The sequence below is a fragment of the Fulmarus glacialis genome, unplaced genomic scaffold (genome assembly GCF_000690835.1).
Source record: "Fulmarus glacialis isolate BGI_N327 unplaced genomic scaffold, ASM69083v1 scaffold328, whole genome shotgun sequence".
Lineage (NCBI taxonomy): Eukaryota > Metazoa > Chordata > Aves > Procellariiformes > Procellariidae > Fulmarus > Fulmarus glacialis.
Window position 1 is genome coordinate 18,235 of NW_009226094.1, and position 22,210 is coordinate 40,444.

Consider the following 22,210-nt stretch of genomic DNA (forward strand, 5'->3'; position numbering starts at 1 on the left):
TTTTTAGGATGGGATAGGTGCAGGTCAGCTCCAAGCACATGAACACTTTAGTCACCTCAAAGACAGGTCCTTCGTCTCACCTGAGATCACTTGCTGTGCAAGTGGAGGAAGCTTGCCTATGCGCTGCAGATCTTCATTCCCTAAGCAAATGCTGCACATATATTGGCAGTACTGATAATTTTCTTCCTGTACCTCCTCCCGAGTGGGATGCAGGATGCTGCCTTGGGACCTACCTCACGCTAATACTAGGAGTGAAAGGAGAGAAACGGAAAAGTAAAAAAAGAAATAAATGTAAATAGAGTATTTGAAATGAAGAAACAAAACACATATACCTTAATGTCTGAGATGGAAAGGAAAATGACATTTATGGTACAGTTTTGCATCCTTGGAATTCCAGGGAGAGTATTAACATTTTGGTCTACCACAGTTCCCAGAAAGGTGTGGAGATGATGCTGCCCAGGATAAGATACATAAGGTTTCATCAGTGTTGACGTAAAACCTAGTTGATACCTTGTCTTTACTGACAACGTTTTTTATTTGGTTATAGTTTTTTCCTGGGGCAAATGACTCCTACCCTTGTGATGATATACAAGATACCAAAATGAGCAGTATTGCCATTTACTGTCAGCTTTAAATACTGCATACGTCACTGTCTGTCTCTGATCAATGATTAACTGAAAATGCCAAATTTTATAAGCAGTATCTTGTGTAATTCAAGGTGCTTTAAGCCTGAATAGATTCCTTGCTCATACTTCTTTTCTTTGACTCTCCTGACAGTTTTATAGAGCTATTATCCAGAGGTTTATTGTTCACAGAATTTGGAAACTCCAGCTTATTAAAGAATAGCAGATCCAGTGAAGTCTATTCTCGTAGGGTGAAATCCTCACCTCACTGAGGTCAGCAGCAAGGTCTCCCCTGGCCATGTGCAAGGTTACAGGTCTGTGAAATGTAGGGACCAGGAGTGTAGTCACTGGGACAAATTCTGTCTGACTGCACCCCACCTGACTGCATGACATGGAAGTTGGGGCACAATTTAACTTGTTAGTGGACATCTATAGCTCTACATTTCTGAAGTTAAAGGTTTTGGGTGCTGCACTGGGTGGTTTTGTATGATACTGGGAGTGGAGGAGTCCCCAGACACTTACTGAATTTAGTGGGGAGGATTTGAAAATCAGACCTCAACCTAGGTAACCAATTTACTGGATTCAGAGAAATGGGGTACAGATCCATCTATTCTTCTGCAGCAAGAGAAGAATTGGGTCTTGGGACCATCATTATATTTGATTTGAATGGCCTTCTGTCCTTGTTCAAAAGAATTGCATGAGAGTAACTGAGAAAATGGCCCAGCATTAATTTATATTAATTAGCAGTATTCTTGGGAAAACATCTCAGAGGAGAGAAGAAAATAACTTAACTAAAAACATGGGGATGATTTGGATAGAAAGAACAAAAATATGGGATTCTGAAGCACGTGGAGATGAGCAATGGTGCTGTGCTTCCCTCATTTTCATGTTTCTGAAATCTGGTTTAAAGGAAGCAATGTCAAACTACTGAAATGACATCCTCATGGAAGTTTCTAACATAATTCACAGGTTCAAAAGTTAGCAGATAAGGTTCATAGATGCAACTCAATTCAAACCCCAAACCTTTTTAAGTTGGTATACAATTAATTTTGCAAGCACTAGCAAAAATCAGAGTGCCAGGAGCAGATTCCAGAAACCGTACCTTGCAAGCAATTGAAATTCCTGCCCAAAGCATGTTTTTTAAACCTACAATTTATGTACCCTGTTTGTCAGGATAGGTTACCATCAGAATAGAAATAAATATCACCAGTCTTTCCAGGAATGCTCCAAAATGCCGGTTTTATCTGTTGGGGTCCTCAAGGAGCTCATTGTTGAAAGTTAAAGGGTCAGCACCAGAAAGGCGAATTAAAAATAGATCGATGCAGAATGTCATTCTAGTCCATCTGCTTCCCCCAACAGAAATAAAAAGAAAGACTGTCAGTAATTTAAGTAGTAATGTGGGCAAAACCTTCATTTCCAGCCATGAAGTAATCTGTGCTTCACAGAAATAGACAGGTTTGGGTTTTTTTTTTCATATTAAATGAAAACTATAATTCACAGAGAATATTACACACACCTTTTTTTTTAAGTACAGTCTTACGGGTACTTCAGCAGGCCTAGAGAAGTTTGTCTTCATAAGCAAACAGTGAGCAGTTCCTACCTCTAGACTTGTTTAGTTTAGATAGCCGACAAAACAAAAAGCTTGGATAACTTAAAAAACTAATTGTACTTCTCCCGCTGTTTAGCATGCGTCACACCTGCAGCGACAGAACAATACTTGGGTTTACAGAAAGAGGGGTACCTTGGTGCCATTTTATGTGGTGATTTGAGGCAATAGAGGATGGCAGGCTCTACATGCCCGCGGTGTGCCCAGCCGACCTACCAGGAAGTCTGATAACAAGGATGAAAGGGACCTTTGAAACTGGGAGGAGGGCAACCACACCTGGCCCGGTCCCTGCTGGATAGATTGGGTTTGAAGCAGGAACTCACTGAAACAAAATCTCTTTCCTGAGGCAACCCCAAACCCAAATTTTACTTCTCTGGCTAATGGATGGAAGGAAGGATGACAGAAGGATGGGAAGACAAATGGAAGGAGGGAGTTACTCTGAAGTTACTGCATACATTCATAGGACCAGAAATGGGTCTTTCCAAACAGGGTGACTAGGAGCCACTGTTGAGAGCAGGGCTAGACTGCAGTATTGCCAGTTCTGTGTGGTCATGAATCAGGTTTCAGAAAATCATGAGGCTGGCTTAAAATCAGAGGGTATCTCAGAAAATATGTATTTGGAGTTCTTTGGGTTTACTTTTTTTGTGTCAGCCTTTATGGCATATTCTGCTTCACATTTTTATGATTGTCTTCAAACATAAGGGAAAGAAGCTTACAGAAACAGAGCTTCTCAATCAATTAATTTCCTGATGCTGACAGCTGGGACTTTCAGAAAAGCTTCCAAATACCATCAAAGAAACTGTGAGAGTTGGCAGCTAATATTGATACAGTGATCTTCTCCACTCCCTTTAGCTGATTTCCATGGGGGAAGCTTTGGGCCCCATGCTCTTTCTCTTATTGACTGTGATTTATCTGTTGCCTGTCAGGTAGGGCAGAGGTGGCTATTCGAGCACTCCTTCCTTGTTAGGATTTTCCCCCTGAAGCCACATGGATATTGTTGTGGGGTACTTTTCTCTTTGCGTAAAAGAATCTAAAGAAAGGTATGAGTTGGCACTCTTCTCTCACTGTAATCAAAGCAAGTGCTCCCTACCGTTTACAAAACACAGAGAAAAAAACTGCTAGTGGTCTGCTACCAATTTCCAGACCCACAATCTTGTTAGTCTCCTCAGCTTGGCAAGACAAAAAAAAAAAAGCAGCTCCCAAGAGCTAACCCCTCTACATGCTTGTAATACTTGGCATTTACTTACACTATGCTTTCACTTTCTTAAGATTGTATGTGACTATGCATCCCATAGTGTCCTAGTCTATTGGCTAGCCATTCAATCATCAAAATCTATGTCAGGTTTAGATCAGCAGCATTACCATGGTCACATTGTTATTACAATTTAGCCTTGCAGGTAGCTGAGCAAAATGCCAGATACTAAAATAAACTTTGGGCCTTCCAGCCTAATAAGCTATCATATCTTTATGCTGTATTCCCCAGTCAATGCAAAACCACTATAGACTCCTCTGGGTAAAAGTCTAGCTCCTCCATAGATCATCATACGCATAATTCAATCATTTATATAAAATAGCAAAGCCCCTAATTAGCAAAGGCTCCCAGGGGCTTTGTTTCTCACTACTTGCATTAATGCATTATTAGAAACCTTAATATTGTCAACATTCCTCTAAGATTTTGAGGGCAAAATTAATTTGGGGAACTCCTTGCCATAATAAATTATTAAAGCAATTTTAATGGTAAGATTAAAAAAAAAAAAAAGTATTAGACTCCTACAAATGAGAATTGCCCTGCATCCATCTTTGTGCTATTTAAGAAGAAATGAAACAGGTATTTAGCCCTCTGCCTTTTTTATTTGCTGAAACAAAGCTGAACTCAAGTTGAAATGTTTTCATGATTCAGTGTTATTCAACTTAACAAAGAACACGTAAATACGGAAGAAGCAAAGAGGTAGGATGAAATGGTGGAAGAGTTAATAGTGGAGTAACAAATAACTCCTGTGTTGTGTACTACATATATTAATGATCTGGTAAGGGGATTGAGTTATGATATAACAAAAATTGCAGAGGAAATCATTCTGTAGTTTACTTAGAAGCCAAGATGACTGACTTAGATGTCACAGGAAACAGCTATATTAAGTGTCCTCTTCAAGGTACAGCTACCATCAACATTCTAGATAAAAGAATGTGGTAGATATATACAATATATTATAAATGTGCATATTACATATATATATATATACACAATGTTATATATACAATGATAAAATGTAAAGAGCATTATACTGTCACCAATAAACAAGTGGGTTAATGAGACATGGAGAGATACCTCCACGAAGAGTGCTTTCAAAGTTTATCCTGAGAAAAGAGAGGAATAAGGAGAAACATGATAAGTATTGATGAAAGAAGAAAACATTGAAAGATTTGGCTTTTATTGTCCTTAAGCTGAGAAGAAGGTGATATTCACTGGAATAAAATGGCAGAAAACCCGAAACAGATAAAACAAATACCTTTTAACAAAATATGAAATTAGTCCGTCGTGACCATTGCCACAAACAGGTGTTGCAGTTGAGCACTAAAAAATATAAATGGGGTGGGGTCTTTATATTATTCAGTTTTATAATTATTAATTCCGAGACTTGCTAGAGTTTTGGAAAAATAGTTTTTCCAGCTTTGAGGACTTACAACACTCTTTAAACAGACTTTATCTAAAGGGTCATTCCTTGAATCTGGCCCTTCACAGTAGCAACAGGACTGGATCTTAAGGACAGATCTTAAGGCGGTTAGTCTGGCTATAGAAGACCAGGCATCAGAAAACATTGGACCATTCTTCTTTTAAAAACTCGAAGTTCCAGTAGTCATAAGCAAAAATCCCTTAAGCACAGGGCATATAAACAACCAAAAAATTGGCCAGTGGAATGAAAGCAATCTGGGAGTAAGAAAGTAGCATCGCCAAGTCACTCTGAGAACCTCGCTGCAAGCGTAGCCTAGCCTGGTTCAGAAATAAAGCCATCAGTCCCGAGTGTGTTAATGTCATCTCCTTGTGGCAAAGTGCTCACAGAAGCCTCCCCCCGGCCCCAGCTGCCTACAGGTGCCCCCCCCTTACCCATGCTGATGTTTTGTAGGCCGAGGAGAGCTGGCTAGCCTTGACTTACGTAAACAAATAGCTCCTTGGGGAACTATCCAGTTGATGCAGATAGCTTTTAAATTGGATTACTTCACATGAAGTTTCAAAATTTCTTATAAATCCCTTATGGAGTTGTATATTTCGTATTTTGAGGGGAAAGGGGCTGCTTGTCTCTGTGTGGTTTTTGGGAGGAGGTCATGTGTGTGGAGAAGCAAATTCAAGACTGCAAAGACATTTCAGATTTTTTGTAAGTCATTACTCGCCAAGTGCTGGTACTGTGAATTGGAATTAAAGCGATCCATGAATTTCATCTGTACTGAGGAAAACTTGTCATGTCCTTCTGGGGACATTGAATGCTTCTAGAATAGCACCACTGACTCTACAAGTGCTACAGTTCTTGGCTTCTTCCTTTGGGGATGCTTATCCATGGACTAAAATGTAGAGGGCTACTACAGTTTGAACCACTATGTGAACTCATATGATTACTGTGAAAGAAGAATAAAGTGATAGGTTGCTGGAAGGAAAATGGGATGGAAAGCCCTTGAGATGAAGATTTTCTAAAGGGCAGATTAATGGGGGGCGGGAGGCTGCCGTCAGTAGTTCAATTAGTGACTAAAGGTGAAGGAGATCACAAGTTTCACGGGTAGTTGTTCTCAAAATTCAAAATTTGGGGCACATTTTTACCTCTGTAATGTACCAGAAACTAAGAGGGTGAATTCTCCATAATTGCATTTGATGGAAATATTGCTTATCAGACAAAAAACCCCGATCTGGATTAGTAGGTAAAACTGTACCTATCCCCACAGTAGCTGTCAAGTGGGCTATAGAGATAATGACCTAAGGATTCTTCGTTTTGGAAGGCAATTCCATTCTTCTATGCATAAATATTTGTGAAATTTGGAACAGATGTTTTACAGTGTCCAATACCTTTTAACAGAGGAAGAGACAAGTATACGAATCAAACCTGATAAACAACGGCTTGCAACTTGAAGCAACGAGATCGGTGAGTGCTCTTCTCTATGTGTCTGAGAACAAAGCTGTCCCTAAGGGGATAAGGAAACTGGATATATGAATTTACTGTAACTTTTCTCTCCTCTCAGGAGAAAAAGGCCTACCTTTTTTCCGTCTCTGTGATCTGATGCGAAATCTTTTAAACTTTGTGTCTGTTCCTTCCTCTGCAAAATAAAAGATGGGAAGCGGGGAGATGAAATAGGTTGTGTTTGCTCAGTGCTTGGAAGATAAAAATTACTGCTACGCTCTGAGGAGAGGTTCTCCCCCTACTCTGGCTGTGCAGGATGTGTGGGAAGCCAGTGGGTGTCCGAGGCAGAATTCCCCTGCCCGGAGAGCAGCACAGGCCTCCTGCACGTGATCCTGCTCCTCGCGGGGCCTGCAAACAGTTGTAACTATCGTGCTTTGTATATTTTGGGCTGTGAAGTCTCCTGCGGGCAGTTCACGAGCGCTGTGATAATGCACACCAGCTGTGCCGGAGCTGCTGTCTCTTGCAGGGAGGGTTAGAGCCCCTCAGAGCCCCTTTCCGTCCTGCCCCGCAGGGCTGCAGCGCTCCCTCCGGGTCTCCGCGTCCAGGACAATCACTTCCACTCTAAAATTACTGTCGTTTGGTAGTCTATAGTGGGCTCCAGAAAAGGTCATTTTGCCCCTTCCTCTCAAATTAGACTCAGAATCCATGGCATCATGGTATTTATTTGATTTCTGCAGTAAGAGGTCCTGCTGCACGTCCAAGGATGCAGTCTGGCTCTTCACATTCATTAGAAATTGCTGGAAGTCTGACACGGACCTGTTGCTATACTTACATTTTGCGGTTTTCAGTAATTCGGCTGCGATCATGACTGAAAAATTTTCGAAACTGGAAGCTTCTCCAGGCTAGATCAGATATCTAACCAATGTTCCTGAGCCAACGAGCTGCATAATGTAATTTCGTGTGGCTGAGACTCACTAACGCAGGTGTCAATAGAAGGCCTACAGGCGATGTGTAGACAGGAGACAAGACTGGCTGTCAGGGTTCCCGCTGCATACTGGTGCTAGTTCGGGTGTGCAACTGGGAGCGAATGTGCCCCATGCTGTCTTTCTCAGTAGTCTCGGCTGATTCCCCTTTCCCTCTCCCCATTCTCCCTACGAAGCTGGGAATCCATGTTGCCCAGGAGCACCCATGGGTGCCTAGCCTGCTTCCATCAAGTCACGTAACCCTGGAGCTGAACTACTGGGGAGTCACTGACAGCTCCAAAGCCACAGCTGCCCTGCCAGGCTACAAGTACGCTCCTAATTAACCCGTATGGGGGAAGCTTTGTTAAACTTAAATTGCTTTGTAAACTGTTTTGCAGAGATGTAAACATCAACCATTAAGGGATCATTTAGTTGTCTTTTTTTATGTACCTTTATGTGCCTTTATATGCCTGAGTGTTTCCACCTCATGTCAGTGCTTTTACAAAGCTCATGGTGCATTTGCTGAGATGGATGAAGAATGCAACTTTGAATAGGTCATCTATGAGCTGTAAAGAGAAAGAAAATTCTGGATAGTTTAAAAGCGTTACGAAAAATCCTTTGCTTTCATTTTCTCATGCACGTATTTTAAATATTCTTTCATTTTAGGTTTTGGATGAAAAACTTATTTTTGTAAAAGTGCACGCACCTTGGGAAGTGCTGTGCACGTACGCCGAGGTTATGCACATCAAATTGCCTCTGCAACCCAGCGACCTGAAAACTCGAGACTCAGCTTTCAACTGGTTTAGTAGACTCTTCAGAGTGGATGAAAATATCATCAAACCTGAGCAAGAGTTTTTCACTGCCCCTTTTCAAAAGGAACATTTGTCCAACTTTTATATTCAAGACAAAGACACATTTTTCAATCCTGCAACTAGAAGCCGAATTGTAAGTCCATGGAGTATTTCTAGCATTTAATCTTAAAAAGAAAAGATTCCTATAATCAAATCAGTGCAATTACCTTCATGAAAGCATCCTGAAAAATTAGAAATATTTGGGATGCAATAGTCCTGTGTCATTTATGAAACAGCCTGGACAATCCAGAAGGAAAACATTCCTTACATTTGTTCCATTTCTGTTCCACTTGAATTTAAAGGGGGGATTTGAATGGTTCATCTACCCTGTGCAATTAATTTTGTCTGCACTGCTTATCCTTTCCTAACTCAATTATATAATGAAACAGGTATAGCTGTGTATGATTACTTTCAGGTTGCAAGAGACACAAAAATATTTTATAAATTTCAGGTTCATTTTATCCTGTCTCGTGTGGAATATGCACCCAAAAACAATGTGAAAAAGTTTGGCATTAACAAATTACTGGACACTGGAATCTACAAAGCGGCATTTCCCCTTCATGACGTAAGTCCAGTGCTTCTAACTAGTCTGAACTATATCTGAGGGCTTTATATCAGAAGATACAAGCACTATTGATTGCCTTACTCCTTGACTAGTTATTATATCCACATAGTAGAATAGGACATAGTTTGGCTAAAGAGATTTTCTTAATTTCTTGGTTAAAAATGTAGCTCCATAAATGAAAAACAATGTATTTAATTTAGGAGGAAGGCTCTGTCCGGCCAGTCCAACACCTCACAGGTGGTGTGAGAGTCATGTGGAGAAAAGCCAACTGGGTTGAATTTCATCTTGCAATAAGAAATCCAGCTTTTGTGTCTACACTTTTGAAGATTTTTGAAGTATATCATTTAAAGAAGCAAGTTATACTGAAAAATGTTTTGCGTACAAAGGCTGGCAATAGCACAGAAAAAGAAAATGAAGGAGAAAAAAAATCATATTTCACAGTATTTGACTAAGGAAAAACTCCATGTGAGGCTGCAAATGGGATACAGTAAGCAAAGACTGAGGGCAGATTTTCTGCATTATATCTATTATATACCCACACCCCCACACCTCCTCCCCATCCGAGCCACCGTTCTGTGTCCGAGGTGTGTTCTGTTGAGAAGACACTGAGAACATGGGACGTCAGGAATGATAACTGCTTCAGGGGTTTGGACTCTGCTTAAAATATTCAGGAGGCCTCCAAGGATTTCAGGGAAATCTTTAAGGCAGAGTCAGGACAAATCATGTTTCTTGTAAGTAACCCAAAGCTTTACAGGATAGAATTAATATCATTCGTGACTATCCATTTTTAAGATTTCCTTTTAAAGATTTAAAACCTGCCTTGCAGGCTATATCTATCATGGCATAGGGAATTTGGACTCAGTATGCCTAGTAATTAATGACTGTCTTTTTATACAATTAAAATTATATATCACAGCTACCCTGAAAATCAAAAGTAGCCTATAGATTTCTACAAATGTCACTTGTCTTCTTGCATCACAGATATAGAATGGAAAATTCCCTCAAATAAGATGGGCTTTATTAAAATAGGTTTTCAAATAGCCTAGTAAAAAACACAAGGATTATCTCCATGTGAACTCTCTTTTAAATTTAAAACAGAGACTAGAAGCCCTGTATTTATCCCTCAGACTTTCCAGCCTTCATTCCAGGACAATATTATTTTGAAGCAAAGCGTGTTAGCATGTTAGAGCTACTTGAAATCCATTTTAGTTCAGTCCTGTTCTCTAGTTAGAATGGATCCTTTTCTGTTTTTGATTCCTAAGTGCCAAGACGCTGACATGTGCTTAGATTTAAGTTCATGATGAGTCTCTGTTATTTTCAGCTCACATATGTAAAGCCTTTGCTTTAGCATTCGGTGCCTTTCTGACAACCTTCTATCCTGAATCCCGGTGCGCTCCCAGAGCTGCCTTCCTGCTCCGTTTCCTGGCTTGCAGTTGGACTGGGCAAAAAGGCTGTTCCAGGCTCTGGCTTCATGGCATGGGGTCTGCGGAGATGAGAGCTGATCTGTGCTCGTTAGATTAATGGTATCTTCTTCTCATGCTCTTTCTGTTTTGCAGTCTAGTTTTAGGCACCTGTCAACCGATCCTGACTGCCCGAGTGAACGATATCTTCTCTACAGAGAATGGGCTCATCCTAAAAATATTTTCAAACTGCAGCCCCTGGATTTCATCAGGTTGGTGTGACTGGGGCTGGACTAATGCAGAGGGAACTGGGAATTTACGTAACAGGTCTGGTTTTGGGGATGTCAAAGAGGCACAGCTCAGTACTGAGGGCAAGTACATACACCCATGTCACCTCATGCATGGGAGTATTTTTGAGCTCTCTTTCATGATAAACCAATTCATGACAAGGCAACCACTTAAAATTTTTCTTTGCAAGGTATGATCTTTGTCTCTTTTTCCTTTTTTTTCCTCCCCTTCCTATCCTCTCAGAAAAGCATAAAATTGGTGATAGAAATACCCAGCTGTAATACTTCTGCAATCCCAAAGTTCAAACCAGAGGAATATGACAATAGGAGTTGGCGAAAAATGTCTGAAATGATGAGCCATTTGAAACAGAAATGTGAATTTACTTGCATTTCAGAGAAAAACCTTTCCCCTCCACAGGAAATACTATGGAGAGAAAATTGGAATCTACTTTGCTTGGCTGGGCTTTTATACTAATATGCTGATCGTGGCTGCAGTTGTAGGAGTTGGCTGTTTTCTGTATGGATGCCTGACCAAGGACAACTGCACATGGAGGTACCTGATCAGGCCTGTTTTAATATTACATGCAATTTTGATCAGTCCCCTACAGAGGGGCACTGTATAGGGTTTGCAAGATAGTGCATAATAAAAGAGACAAAATGAAAAGGTTTGGGAACAGCAGCGGTTGTGGATTTGAAGGTAAAGGCATAAAACATGAGCTAGAAGAGTAATGGATGTCCATGGGCCATTACAGCGATAGGTGTCTGAGAGTTTGTTACTACATCATTTTATTTATGTTTTGCACTAGGTTCACTCCACCTAGAAAACACATAGGAAAGAGTAACAGTCAGAAGTCAATACAAAGTGCCATAACACATCATTTTCACTGTGGTAATCCTTAAAGGAGATATCCAGAGACTTTGATAAAAACCCCAAAATTTCTTTCCTCTATTTTGAGAAGACTAGAGGAAGAGCAACAGCAGGGCTTCAGCTGGCCAGGATACGTTGGGAGGAGAGGTATAGTCACGATACAGATTCCCTCACCAGAACATGACGAAATTCAGCTATGGCACAATGATCCAGGTGTTTTTTCCTGGATTATTGTGCCAAATCCTGTGCAGGCCATCACACTGTATACCCCCTTCAGGAAGGATGTTCGTCTTTACAAAACATGCTGAAGGGCTGTTCCAGAGCTCCACTTCTGTGGCCAATTTATACCCATCTAGACTTATGCCATTATTATCATTTAGTTAAGTAGTTCATCTCCCTCCCTGGTGTTTACCCCGCTGACATATGTATAGAAAGCAATTACATCACTTTTCAGCCTCCACTGTACTAAGTTAGATAAGCCAAACTCTTTTGCCATCTCTTAGGAGACAGATCTGCCATTCCTTGAATCACCCTAGCAACCCTCCTTTGCACATTTTCCAATCTGATCCTCCTTAGAAGACCACAGGGACTAGGTAACCATTTCGGTTCTGCAGCTATTCCTTGCTCTGGTAGGCACTGTTCCTCTTCCTTCTCCCCTCAGACTTGCTATGATAGCCCATGTGAACATGCAAGTGTGGGTTTCCTATTGAAGAGTGTGAGATCTTTGAAGAGTTGTTTCATTTTTAATGTGAGCAGTTTTGAGAATTACCACCACATACAAGGGATGGAAATTATTTTCCCCTCATGTCGTCCATTTTTGAGATGAGGACTAAGAATGGAAATGGGGATGTGTTGCCGGGGGTGGTGGGAGGGTGGAATCTTGAGAGCAGATCACTGGTAAATTATTTCTCATTTCCCTGAGATTATTGCACTGTCCTCATGTGCAAAAAGGACTAAAGAATTTAGGGTTGGTGAGTGACTGACTAGTTTTGTTTTTAGCCAAGAAGTATGTGATCCCAACATAGGAGGTACTATCATAATGTGCCCTCAGTGCGATAAAGTATGTACCTACTGGAACCTCACCATCACTTGTGAATCATCCAAGGTAACTACATTTACAGCTTATAGACACGCTATTGAACTTTAGTTGCACTTTCTGTAGTACTACATATAAAACAATGTTGTTCCTCCACCAATGTCCTGCAGAATTGCTAGAACTGTGCAAATAGTTATTCCTTTTGATACAGCAACTGAACTTTGAAAAGTAAAAACAACAACATTAATTGCTCCAATTTGATCTAAGATGAAAAAATTGGGGTTTTTTATTTCACATAGCTGCCGAATATTTGATACAGGACTAAAGTGGTTTTTTAATTGGAAATGAAACACTTCGGTTTCATTTGGGGGTACTTCTTCCTTTTGGGGGGGAAAAAAGATTCAATTATTAAAAGTCTTGATTCAGTAGCTCTGAATCAATTTTGCGAAGAAAATGTTTAAATCATGTTTTGAGATTTCTAAATTCTGCCCCCTCCCTCCCCAAAGAAGGTATCTGGATCTTTAATTTGGCCTGTGTTGTCAAGGAGGAGGTGGGTACAAGGAGAAGCTGATGTTGGCCTTGGCAGAAGCTGTGACATAGCCGTGTCCTGTTAGCCGTGACACAGCCTGACTCTTGCTCTGAGTTCCTGTCTAGAGGAACCTCACTTTCTTTCCCCATTACCTTGTCTCACCAGGCTAATGTTAGCCTTTTGTCGTTCCTTTCCATAGATTCAGTCACTCCCCAAACTGCAATTTTTCAGCTATTCATCAAAAATATTTTGCCCAGATTTAATGTGTTGCTTCAGCACACTTAAAGGGTAAAAGAAATAAGAATGCAGGGAAAAGGCTATGATGGAAAGAAAAAGCAAATTGTGACCTGAGAGATATCTCATCAGAATGTGTTTTTACTAACTAGCTTGATTTATTGTCATCCTGCTCATGAGAACCAGATGTGTCCATTACCTTTTTGTGGCTGTATTAAAAATACATAACTCTATACTGAGTTCCCAGACCAGAAGCACTGTTTTTCTTCTTCCTATGCAACAGATGGAAGTTTGATAGCACACCATTTTACTATCCTCTTGCTGCATATTTGGCTTATATTTTTAATTCTGGACTTTGCATTTAATTTCCTTAATTAACTGGGGGGTGGTGTACATTGACGGAAATTGAGGAAACACTATCAATAAAGATTGTTCATTAAACTACATAAAAGCTAAAAATCAACATGTTCAGTAAGCAGCTTCTGTTCTGGGTCAGTGTAGAAGAAAAAAAATGGTTGATTTTATTTTAATTTTTCCATTAATTTTTTCCATTTTTCCAGAAACTCTGTATATTTGATAGCTTTGGCACGCTGGTGTTTGCAGTGTTTATGGGAATATGGGGTAAGTCGATTTCAACAACTGTGGTTTGTCATCTAATTTTGGCCAAGCCTCCAGCACCAGCCAAGAAAACATGGATAAATTTGCAATGGCTTCATTGTCTAGCATTCAGGAATTCACTAGTAGGTAGTTCCGTAGAAGATACGTACATTCACAGGAACTCTTTTTTAGCATCATAAGAAAAGAAAAATTGTAGAACTTAAAGTTGGTCTTCAGTGTCTGTTTTGTTTCGTTTGACTTGGAGAAAACTCCGAGAGAAGTGATTAGAGCTGCCTCATGTTCATCCAGGGGGAGCCAGCCACATGCTTAAGTATATCTGGCAGCGGAGCTGGTTTTTTTCCAAGGAGTTTTGGAGCTGCCTGTACCTATTAACAGCTGTGTGACTGCGCAAGGCAATTGAAAAATAGTAATTTATTATATTTCCCAGGAATTTTTTCCTCCTGTCTTTATTTAAGAAACTGATTGCAAAAAGTATAGTAGTTACAAGCACTAGATTTATCTTTTAGCAGAGAAAATGTATCTGAAACCAGGATGTTTCCCATGGGTGAAACATGGGTGCTGTATTCAAGGGATTAGGCAAGGTTTATGTTCCCAGAAACAGTTTCATTTGTTCGTATTAGCAACTTTGTTAACCGGCTTTTATTTCACTGTCTTATCCAGAAATTATCAAAATAAGTTCAATGTTAGGTCTGTATACAGGATACTATAGAGAAAATAACTCATGTAACATTTTGAATTAATATGTAGGCTGACAAGAATACATAATTTGCTTTCTTTGTAAAATGCATTGTATTTTTATTTTGCTATGATGACCTAAAGTGCTTCAAAATAGCTACTGCTTTAAAGAAATATAAGATGAAACATATTATTTCAAAAAGAAGATTTCTTTCAAAATATACGCTAAAATCAAAATACCAGCAGGAAATTCTCTAAATAAAAGAAAATTAGAAGTTTGATACTAATGTAATCTTCTCCTGTCATCTGAATAGTTAATTTATTTGCAATTTGCTTTTTAATTAAAATTGTGTTTCCTGTTTTGAAGAATGGTTCCAAGAGTAATAATTACAAAGTTAAGCTGCATGGTTATAGTGATGGCTGCAAGGTCTATTAGTATTCTTGTCATAAGTCCACTATATAAAGAGGTGCATTGTATTACAGAAATTCAGTCAAAATTGTACTGAATCCAAATGACCTGTGGTCCTGGTGCAATTCCAGCTGTAATTTTCATCTTGCTGTAATACTTTTGTAGGCCTCCTGGTCCAAAATAATTAAAATAATATTAGATTTTAAGATATATTATTGCATCATTATTATCAATACACTTTAATAATTGCTTTTTTTTAGTGTATCCCTTCAAAGATCTTAAAGCACTATAAAACGCCAGGGAATTTGGCCTCAGGAATTAGCCCTCTATACATTAATGCTCTGGACCAACACTTCTGCCACTTCTCCCATGATGGTATGACCAGATTGGCAAAGGTCATGAACAAGAGGCAGCTTCCGCTTCACTTGCTGCCATCACTGGATCCCCTCCCTGAACAAGATCAGTTAAACAAAAAAATGTTCTCCAATGGAGGCATTTCTCTTCAGTCCTTGGTGACACAGCTTCAGAAGCAGAATACCTGGGCCATACTGAATGGCAGTGTTGAGGGACACGCGAAAGGGGACACCACAAATTACCAATGTGAGGTGGAATTAGCGCTCAGATCTTCTGATTCTGAAACGTCATTTGTTTCCACTCTTTAAAAAATGCTGGTTCAAAATAAAAGGAATATGTCAAATCCAGCAACAGCTCCTTCTCTGCTCTGAAAGACATAATTGGCTGCTGGCTTATTTTAGCTAGTAGAAGTTTTCTTTGTATTGGGGCTGAGACAGCTGTCCTCGTGTTACGTGCCCTTCTTTCGCTGTTAGCACAGAGCCTATCACAGAAGGAGGCCCTGCACTTCTGGATTCCCCAGCAGCAGCTGGATTTGCAGCTGGAGCAAATCAGCATAGCCTGTAGCTTCCTGTAATTCGGGCTGGGCAGCAGTGACAGGTTTATGGAAGATTAATCTCCTTGCTGCAGGAGAAGGCAGTTGTGGTCCTCTGGCCCACTGCTTGGAATGGTCTTTGTGCTTCTAAGTATGAAGTAACGGAGAAGTCCTTGTGAAAGAGGCCCCTGAATAATCAGGGGAGGAGGGTTTCCTGAGGTTTTGCCTGTGTGCAGGTGCCAAGGTCATCTTACAGCCCAACCAGGAGTTTTCTAGTTTTTAAATGCTTCACACCTGATTTTGGAAATAACCTTTAATGTTTGGACTTGTAACTGCATGCCATTGATGTTTCATCATTCAGGAGGAGGGGCCAAACTAATAAAAAAAAACACTTTTAGGGTTAATTACTCCCAGACAATGGGAGTAATGAGGAGTGCAGGGATGGGAAACTAACTCCTCCTGGAGGCCGTGCTGCAGAGCCACACCACTCATTTAATCTGAGGATGCACTCTCTTCAGTAATAAAGCACCCGGGTGTACCGGGGAGCGTGGTACTGACACCCATCATCCTGAGCTCCTCCCAGCCTTCTCAGCTGGGTCCGTCATTGCCTCTGCTGCCAGATCTACCTGCATCATGTTTCAGGCCAAGGTAATGTGTTTGGCTGGATTCATGTCTAGCCAGTACCACTTAGGCATCTGTGTACCTGGTCCCCCAGTGCTTCCATTTGTAGGAGCGCTGTCCAGGGAAACTGCTGACCCAGCCCAGAGATCTCTAAGCTACATGCCATGCAAAAATAGCTGCAGCCCCTTCAAATTCGTGCTAGCAGAGGAGCAAAGATAGCTGTGTTTCAACCACTTTACCTTAACCATCATTCGTTCTTGTTGTTTGCAAACTGATAATTTGTCCACACAAAAATTGCAGACTGAATGAACATGAGCTTTTCCTTGTGGCAATTTTTGGCATACTGAGTTCTTTTTTGCCAGAAGTCCTGCACTTTCCAGCATTTTGTCTTCACCTATCCAACCAACTTGCTTTCTTACGCATCCCATGATAAACTTCTTCAAAACCAGACTATAATATGAAATCCAAAGTGCTCATATTCTAGCCTTGGGCAGAAAGCAAATAAATTTATCTTTATTCTTGTGCTTACAACACCATTTACCCCAGGTTTCTCTTATTAAAGTACCTATATATCCAAAGCAATAATTGCATAAAGAAGTAGATCCAGTTATTTTCACCATCGCATTAGCCAATAAGGGTTTTGTTCCGTGTCTGTGGAAATCTGTATGGAAAACTGAGCCACATGTTATAGCGCAGTAGGGTCAAGCAGTGTCCAACGCTCAGATGGTGTTGCTCACTTTGTTTATCTTCTGGATAGTTACTTTGTTTTTGGAGTTTTGGAAGCGACGGCAGGCTGAACTGGAGTATGAATGGGACACAGTTGAGTACTTAGAGCAAGAAGAACAAGTTCGCCCAGAATACGAAGCTCGGTGCACTCATGTAGTAATGAATGAAATCACACAGGTAAGGAACGTTTTGATAACTGGTGATGGCTACTGCAATAGACATGTTGTGAGAAGACACTATAAAAATGGTGAATCTAGACTGGAGCTGTAAAATCAGAAGTGCTTCAAGGAGAGTTGATAAGCTGGCCTGAAAATAGTGAACTTATAAAGTACAGATGTGTGGGAGGGAATTTGAACCTAACTGTAGGCACCTTAAAGTGGTTGCCTATTTGAGGAGCTTGCACTGCTGAGGTTCCTGTGTCATAAATAAACAGAAGTAGGCATCATCCCCAGCTTAGGGGACTAAGTCTACTTTATTAAATCCCCCAAGAAATGATTCAGTGTTGCTGCCAGAGGCCAAGATCACAGAGCATTTGCTATCTTTGCCTAAGAATGCATCAGGAAAAAAGGGTGAAATAGAGGGAAAGATGTTACATTATATATCATGCCAAGACTGTTTTTTTAACAAAGATGTTTCTGTTTGAAACATGCATAAATAGGTATTGTTGCTAAGTGCATGCGGATGCAATTACAATTAATAACAGCAAACTCACAGGCACAAGGATAATCCTCATTTCAATGAAATAGGATTCATATTTATGAGGATCTTAGTTTAGATCTCTATTTGTTATACATTTTGAGTAGCTTTAGCTTCTGTAGCTCATTCCAGCTCAGCTTCACTTTTTACTATTCTCTGTCAATATATTACTCTGGCGTTTATCTGATCATTTGCATTGCTTTCACATTCCATCCACATTATACTAATGTTTATTAGAGGGCACTTGAAAAGTTTCAAAATTAACTGCCAACTGATGGAACTATCCTATATACATCTTCTTTTTATATCTGGTACTACACAAAACCTGGTTCTTTTTAAAAGCTTATAAACCTATGCCACCTTTAATGTATAAAGTCATAGCTAGAAAGTTTCTTTCAGACAGTTCAAAGAGTGAAGAATATGATAAAACATAACGATTTTGATCCTCAGAGATCCTATAAAGACTCAGTGAATTTTCACACCACCACATTGAGGTAGGCATTTTCCTTGGGAAAGCCATCCCATTGTTCCTATGGGATAAATTGAGAAGTACAGAGATCAAGGACCAAAATTGTGCCTGTTAATTTTAGCCCATGAGGTTTGAAAGCTAATGGCCTTGGATGCCATGGTCAGCCAAGAAGGATGGGTCCATTGAAAAGGACTATGCACCCTGTCATAGCTGAAGTCAGTAAGAGCTCTGGACTTGGCCTCTATGGAAGTAATTCTTATTTTAGAATGGGCAGCAAAAAAAAAGACACATGTAATCAGGCAAGACTTTTGAAATCATGAATAAATGTGAGTTTCCAGGACAAGAAAGCAGGAAAGGAAACAAAACCAGAGACTTCTTTCCTTTTTTCTGCCCTCAGTATCGTAAACGGTTTAATTGCAGCATTCAAAAAATATGAAGAAAAGATTAGGTGCATCCTTGATCTGTTTCTAAATCATTTACAGCAAGAAGAACATGTGCCATACACTGCCTGTGGAAAGTGCATACGGATGACTTTCTGTACAAGTGCAGTCTTCTTCTGGGTAAAGTTCTCCTCTTATTCTTTCACCTCATGAATTCACTTCTCTACTAAGTGTCTAAAAAAAGATCCTCCTGAACTGAACAAAAGGTAACAAAGGAACAGGTTCAGATGGATTTCCATCTGATGCATAAACCAAGCCCATAAGGTATGGACCCACATGGAGAAGGTAGCTGTAGTCACCGAATACGCATTAGCGTACAGTCAATAGAAAATATATCAAATAAAATATATCCTGCACCTGTACATTGTGAGTTATGCTTGTGAATGTGGTCCATTGTTTTTTCCCTCATTATTTTAAGATAAATATCTTTGCTTTGGGGGGGGAGCAGGGGAAGGACTTTGGTTTATATGCTCTCCTCCCTGCCAGTTTCTATCCTACTTGTTCCAGCCATTTGCTTCAATATCATGTCTCACAGTCCCGGGTCTCTTTCAGATTTTTCATTTCACTTAACACAGCAAAGCTGGGCTCTCTCTAATCTTCCAGAGCTGCTGCTTTAATTACAACTAAAACTTGAAAGCAGCCCAGTCACCCATGAAACAATATCTAACATGGTGAGCATGCCCAGAGAGGTCTCCTAGAAAAGCTCAGTGTTTTAGCATGCTGCATGTCCTCTTAGCCTGTAGCACAAACAGCAGCTGGAAAAGACCTCATCATAGGTGATAGGAGACAGATAGGAGATAGGGTGGTGGCTGGCAGCCCAGGAAAGCCTCAACATTAACGCATCTGAAACACAAAGGAAAGAATACTGGCTCGCTGTTGTATTTAAATAGGCAGGACTCCAGGCTGAAGGGAAGAGATTTGGTCTGGGTTTGTCATTTGTGCTACTGTACTCTCTTATTATGTGCAGGGATGAGGGAGGTAGGTGGATTCATGGCAGTTTGCAGAGATAGTGAAAAAAGGATTCACAGCTCTATGGACCTCAATCTGAAGAATAGCTAGAGAACTAGCAAGAAATAAAAGCAGGAGGAGAAGCAGAAAAAGAGGAGACAGCAAGCAAGACGGGGTGCATGGATCATTATTACAACTCCTGCAGATCACATGAGTTGGCTTAAAATTTGTCTATTCCTTTGAGGGGTCTGTAGTCTCTAATGTTATCATATGAAAGAGAAGGTACAGCCCCCTCCATAATCAATGCAGGCCTGCTAGAACATTTGCCATCCTGCCAATCGCCCAGTGTCAGAAGAGGGAGATTGCTTCCTAACTCCTGGAACCATCGCATGCCTTGAGGCGTAAGATTTGATTACGCATCTCATTATCTTAGCTCGCATCCGTACAAACCTTGTTATTAGTCATAAACCAGACCATCTCTTTTCTTTCCTGCAGATTGACTATGCTGCATGAAGAAAAGGCTTCTTTTATGGATTCTAAATTTATTGCCTTCTATCTTATTTGAGCATCCTCTTGCACTCATCTTATGCGATGGAATGACAGGCACACAATCAGTTTCCTTTTGCTTATTGTAAAAAGTATTTAAAACTCACTTTTTCCCAAAGCCAGTTGTTCAATATTAACATCTTTCTTGTGTTCCCTTGGCAGATTCTTTTGATTATTGCTTCAGTTATTGGAATAATTGTCTACAGACTCTCAGTTTTCCTGGTGTTTTCTGCAACATTGTCACAGCACATTAGTGGAACGGAAGTGATCCGCAAGTACCTGACTCCGCAGACAGCCACTTCAGTAACTGCTTCGCTCATCAGCTTTATAGTCATTATGGTTCTCAATGTCGTCTATGAAAAAGTGGCAATCCTGATTACCGACTTTGGTATGCCGCCGCTGTACCTCAGATAGAAACTTGGGGTAAAATAGCAAGAAAAAATAGCATTTATATGTATTATAAAAATTCCAATAAATTAATACCTGTACCACATATTTCAGAATTTTCCCACCAAATCATACAATACCATCTAGAAATTTTCAAATACAGATCTTCTCAATATCAAAGGAATATGATATTCAGCTCTTTGCCTGAAAACTCCTTGTATAGCCAGCATGAAAGATCAATTGTTTACAGTTTTGTGCTTGTGAAACAGACAAAGCAAAGAAAATTACTATAATAACCAAGCTTTATGAAAACAGATCAGTAACGCATAACACATTCAATTACATTAGCTTTTGTTTATGGGAAGAATAGCTATTTTCTTGTAAATAAATGAAATAAGGTCACTGTTCCAAAGCTAGATACCATTCCCATGTTATTAAATAGATAAACAGTCACAAATATTATTATTCTTTATATCCAGGCCATCAACATTAAAGTACCTATTTTATTTTATATGTGTGAAGTAGTGCGGTGTTTCAATATAATTTCATTCAATACTGTTTCATCAGTTCAAAGTGTTACATTTGCATCTTTCCTGAGTGTGCTGGATTTGGGTGCTTTTTTTTTCCTGAATTATCCCTTTATTGTCAGGGAACAAGTTCTTTCCTTTTCACAACACATATAGTTTTAGAATTAGCATAATGGTTACAGTATACATGGGGATTATGTACAATCTAATTCATAATGTTCTCAGTCATATTAAGGAATGCAAGGCATACACATACTTTTCCAGCTGAGGCTCTAAAGCAGCTTGTAGGCTAGTGGTAGGTTGGCTTTTTTTTTTCATTTGTTTTTTTGAATTGCAGAGCTTCCAAGGACACAGACCGATTATGAAAACAGTCTGACCACAAAGATGTTCTTGTTCCAGTTTGTCAACTACTATTCTTCATGCTTCTACATAGCCTTCTTTAAGGGTAAATTTGTAGGTCACCCTGGAAATCCAGTTTATTGGCTAGGAAAGTATCGCAATGAAGAGGTAAGAATGTATGATAGTGTTTGTTTTTAAACAGCAGAAGCCATTAGTCCAGGTATTCTGCTGCAGTTAGGAGTGTATAACATAGTTGTACGTATTTAACATGAGGGTTCAAAAAGTGACTGCCTTCCAAGCCAATTGCCTCCTTAGTAACCCCTAGCATAAATTAATATGACACGAGACCAGCTGGGCTTAGAAATGTATTACACGTACCCAGAGAAGCTTATTTTTCCATGGTCCAACAACCTGTGAATCTGCACAGATGGTAAGGGGAGGACATCAGTAGAAGCATTCCTTTTCTGCTGGGTGACCCTCGCCTGGTGACAGCACAGTACAAAGCTGCCTGACTTCACCTGGTATTTCACTCATTCACTGGTGTCCTGTCAATCTACCACATATGACCATACGTGGCCTGGAATTGGTTTTTGCATACATTACTGGAAAGGTTTGCCTAAACAGTCTTTTTGCATTGCTTCAAGAAATGTTATCATAATAAAACAGGAATGCATTATTTTAAATGCTTCATTCATGCCTGAAAAGTCACCCAACTTCAAAAATTTTTCGTGTCTCTCCCAACCTTCAGTGTGATCCAGGCGGATGTCTCCTCGAACTCACAACTCAGCTTGCCATCATAGTAGGAGGTAAAGCAATCTGGAACAACATTCAAGAAGTGCTTCTTCCGTAAGTTCAAATG

General features: G+C 40.0%; 1 protein-coding gene across 1 annotated transcript in view; it reads left to right on the plus strand.

Moving 5' to 3' along the window:
- The window catches only part of ANO6 (anoctamin 6), a gene marked incomplete at its 5' end in the record, with an annotated part of 46,262 nt that overhangs the window by 12,193 nt on the left and 11,859 nt on the right, over nucleotides 1–22,210 (plus strand). Inside the window, 12 exons of the mRNA XM_009582676.1 lie at nucleotides 6,291–6,356; nucleotides 7,961–8,239; nucleotides 8,597–8,710; nucleotides 10,267–10,382; nucleotides 10,816–10,950; nucleotides 12,265–12,370; nucleotides 13,625–13,685; nucleotides 17,031–17,176; nucleotides 18,647–18,724; nucleotides 20,261–20,486; nucleotides 21,350–21,519; nucleotides 22,100–22,197. Of these exons, the coding sequence (XP_009580971.1) occupies nucleotides 6,291–6,356; nucleotides 7,961–8,239; nucleotides 8,597–8,710; nucleotides 10,267–10,382; nucleotides 10,816–10,950; nucleotides 12,265–12,370; nucleotides 13,625–13,685; nucleotides 17,031–17,176; nucleotides 18,647–18,724; nucleotides 20,261–20,486; nucleotides 21,350–21,519; nucleotides 22,100–22,197 (1,595 nt within the window). The remainder of the gene's footprint in view (nucleotides 1–6,290; nucleotides 6,357–7,960; nucleotides 8,240–8,596; nucleotides 8,711–10,266; nucleotides 10,383–10,815; nucleotides 10,951–12,264; nucleotides 12,371–13,624; nucleotides 13,686–17,030; nucleotides 17,177–18,646; nucleotides 18,725–20,260; nucleotides 20,487–21,349; nucleotides 21,520–22,099; nucleotides 22,198–22,210) is intronic.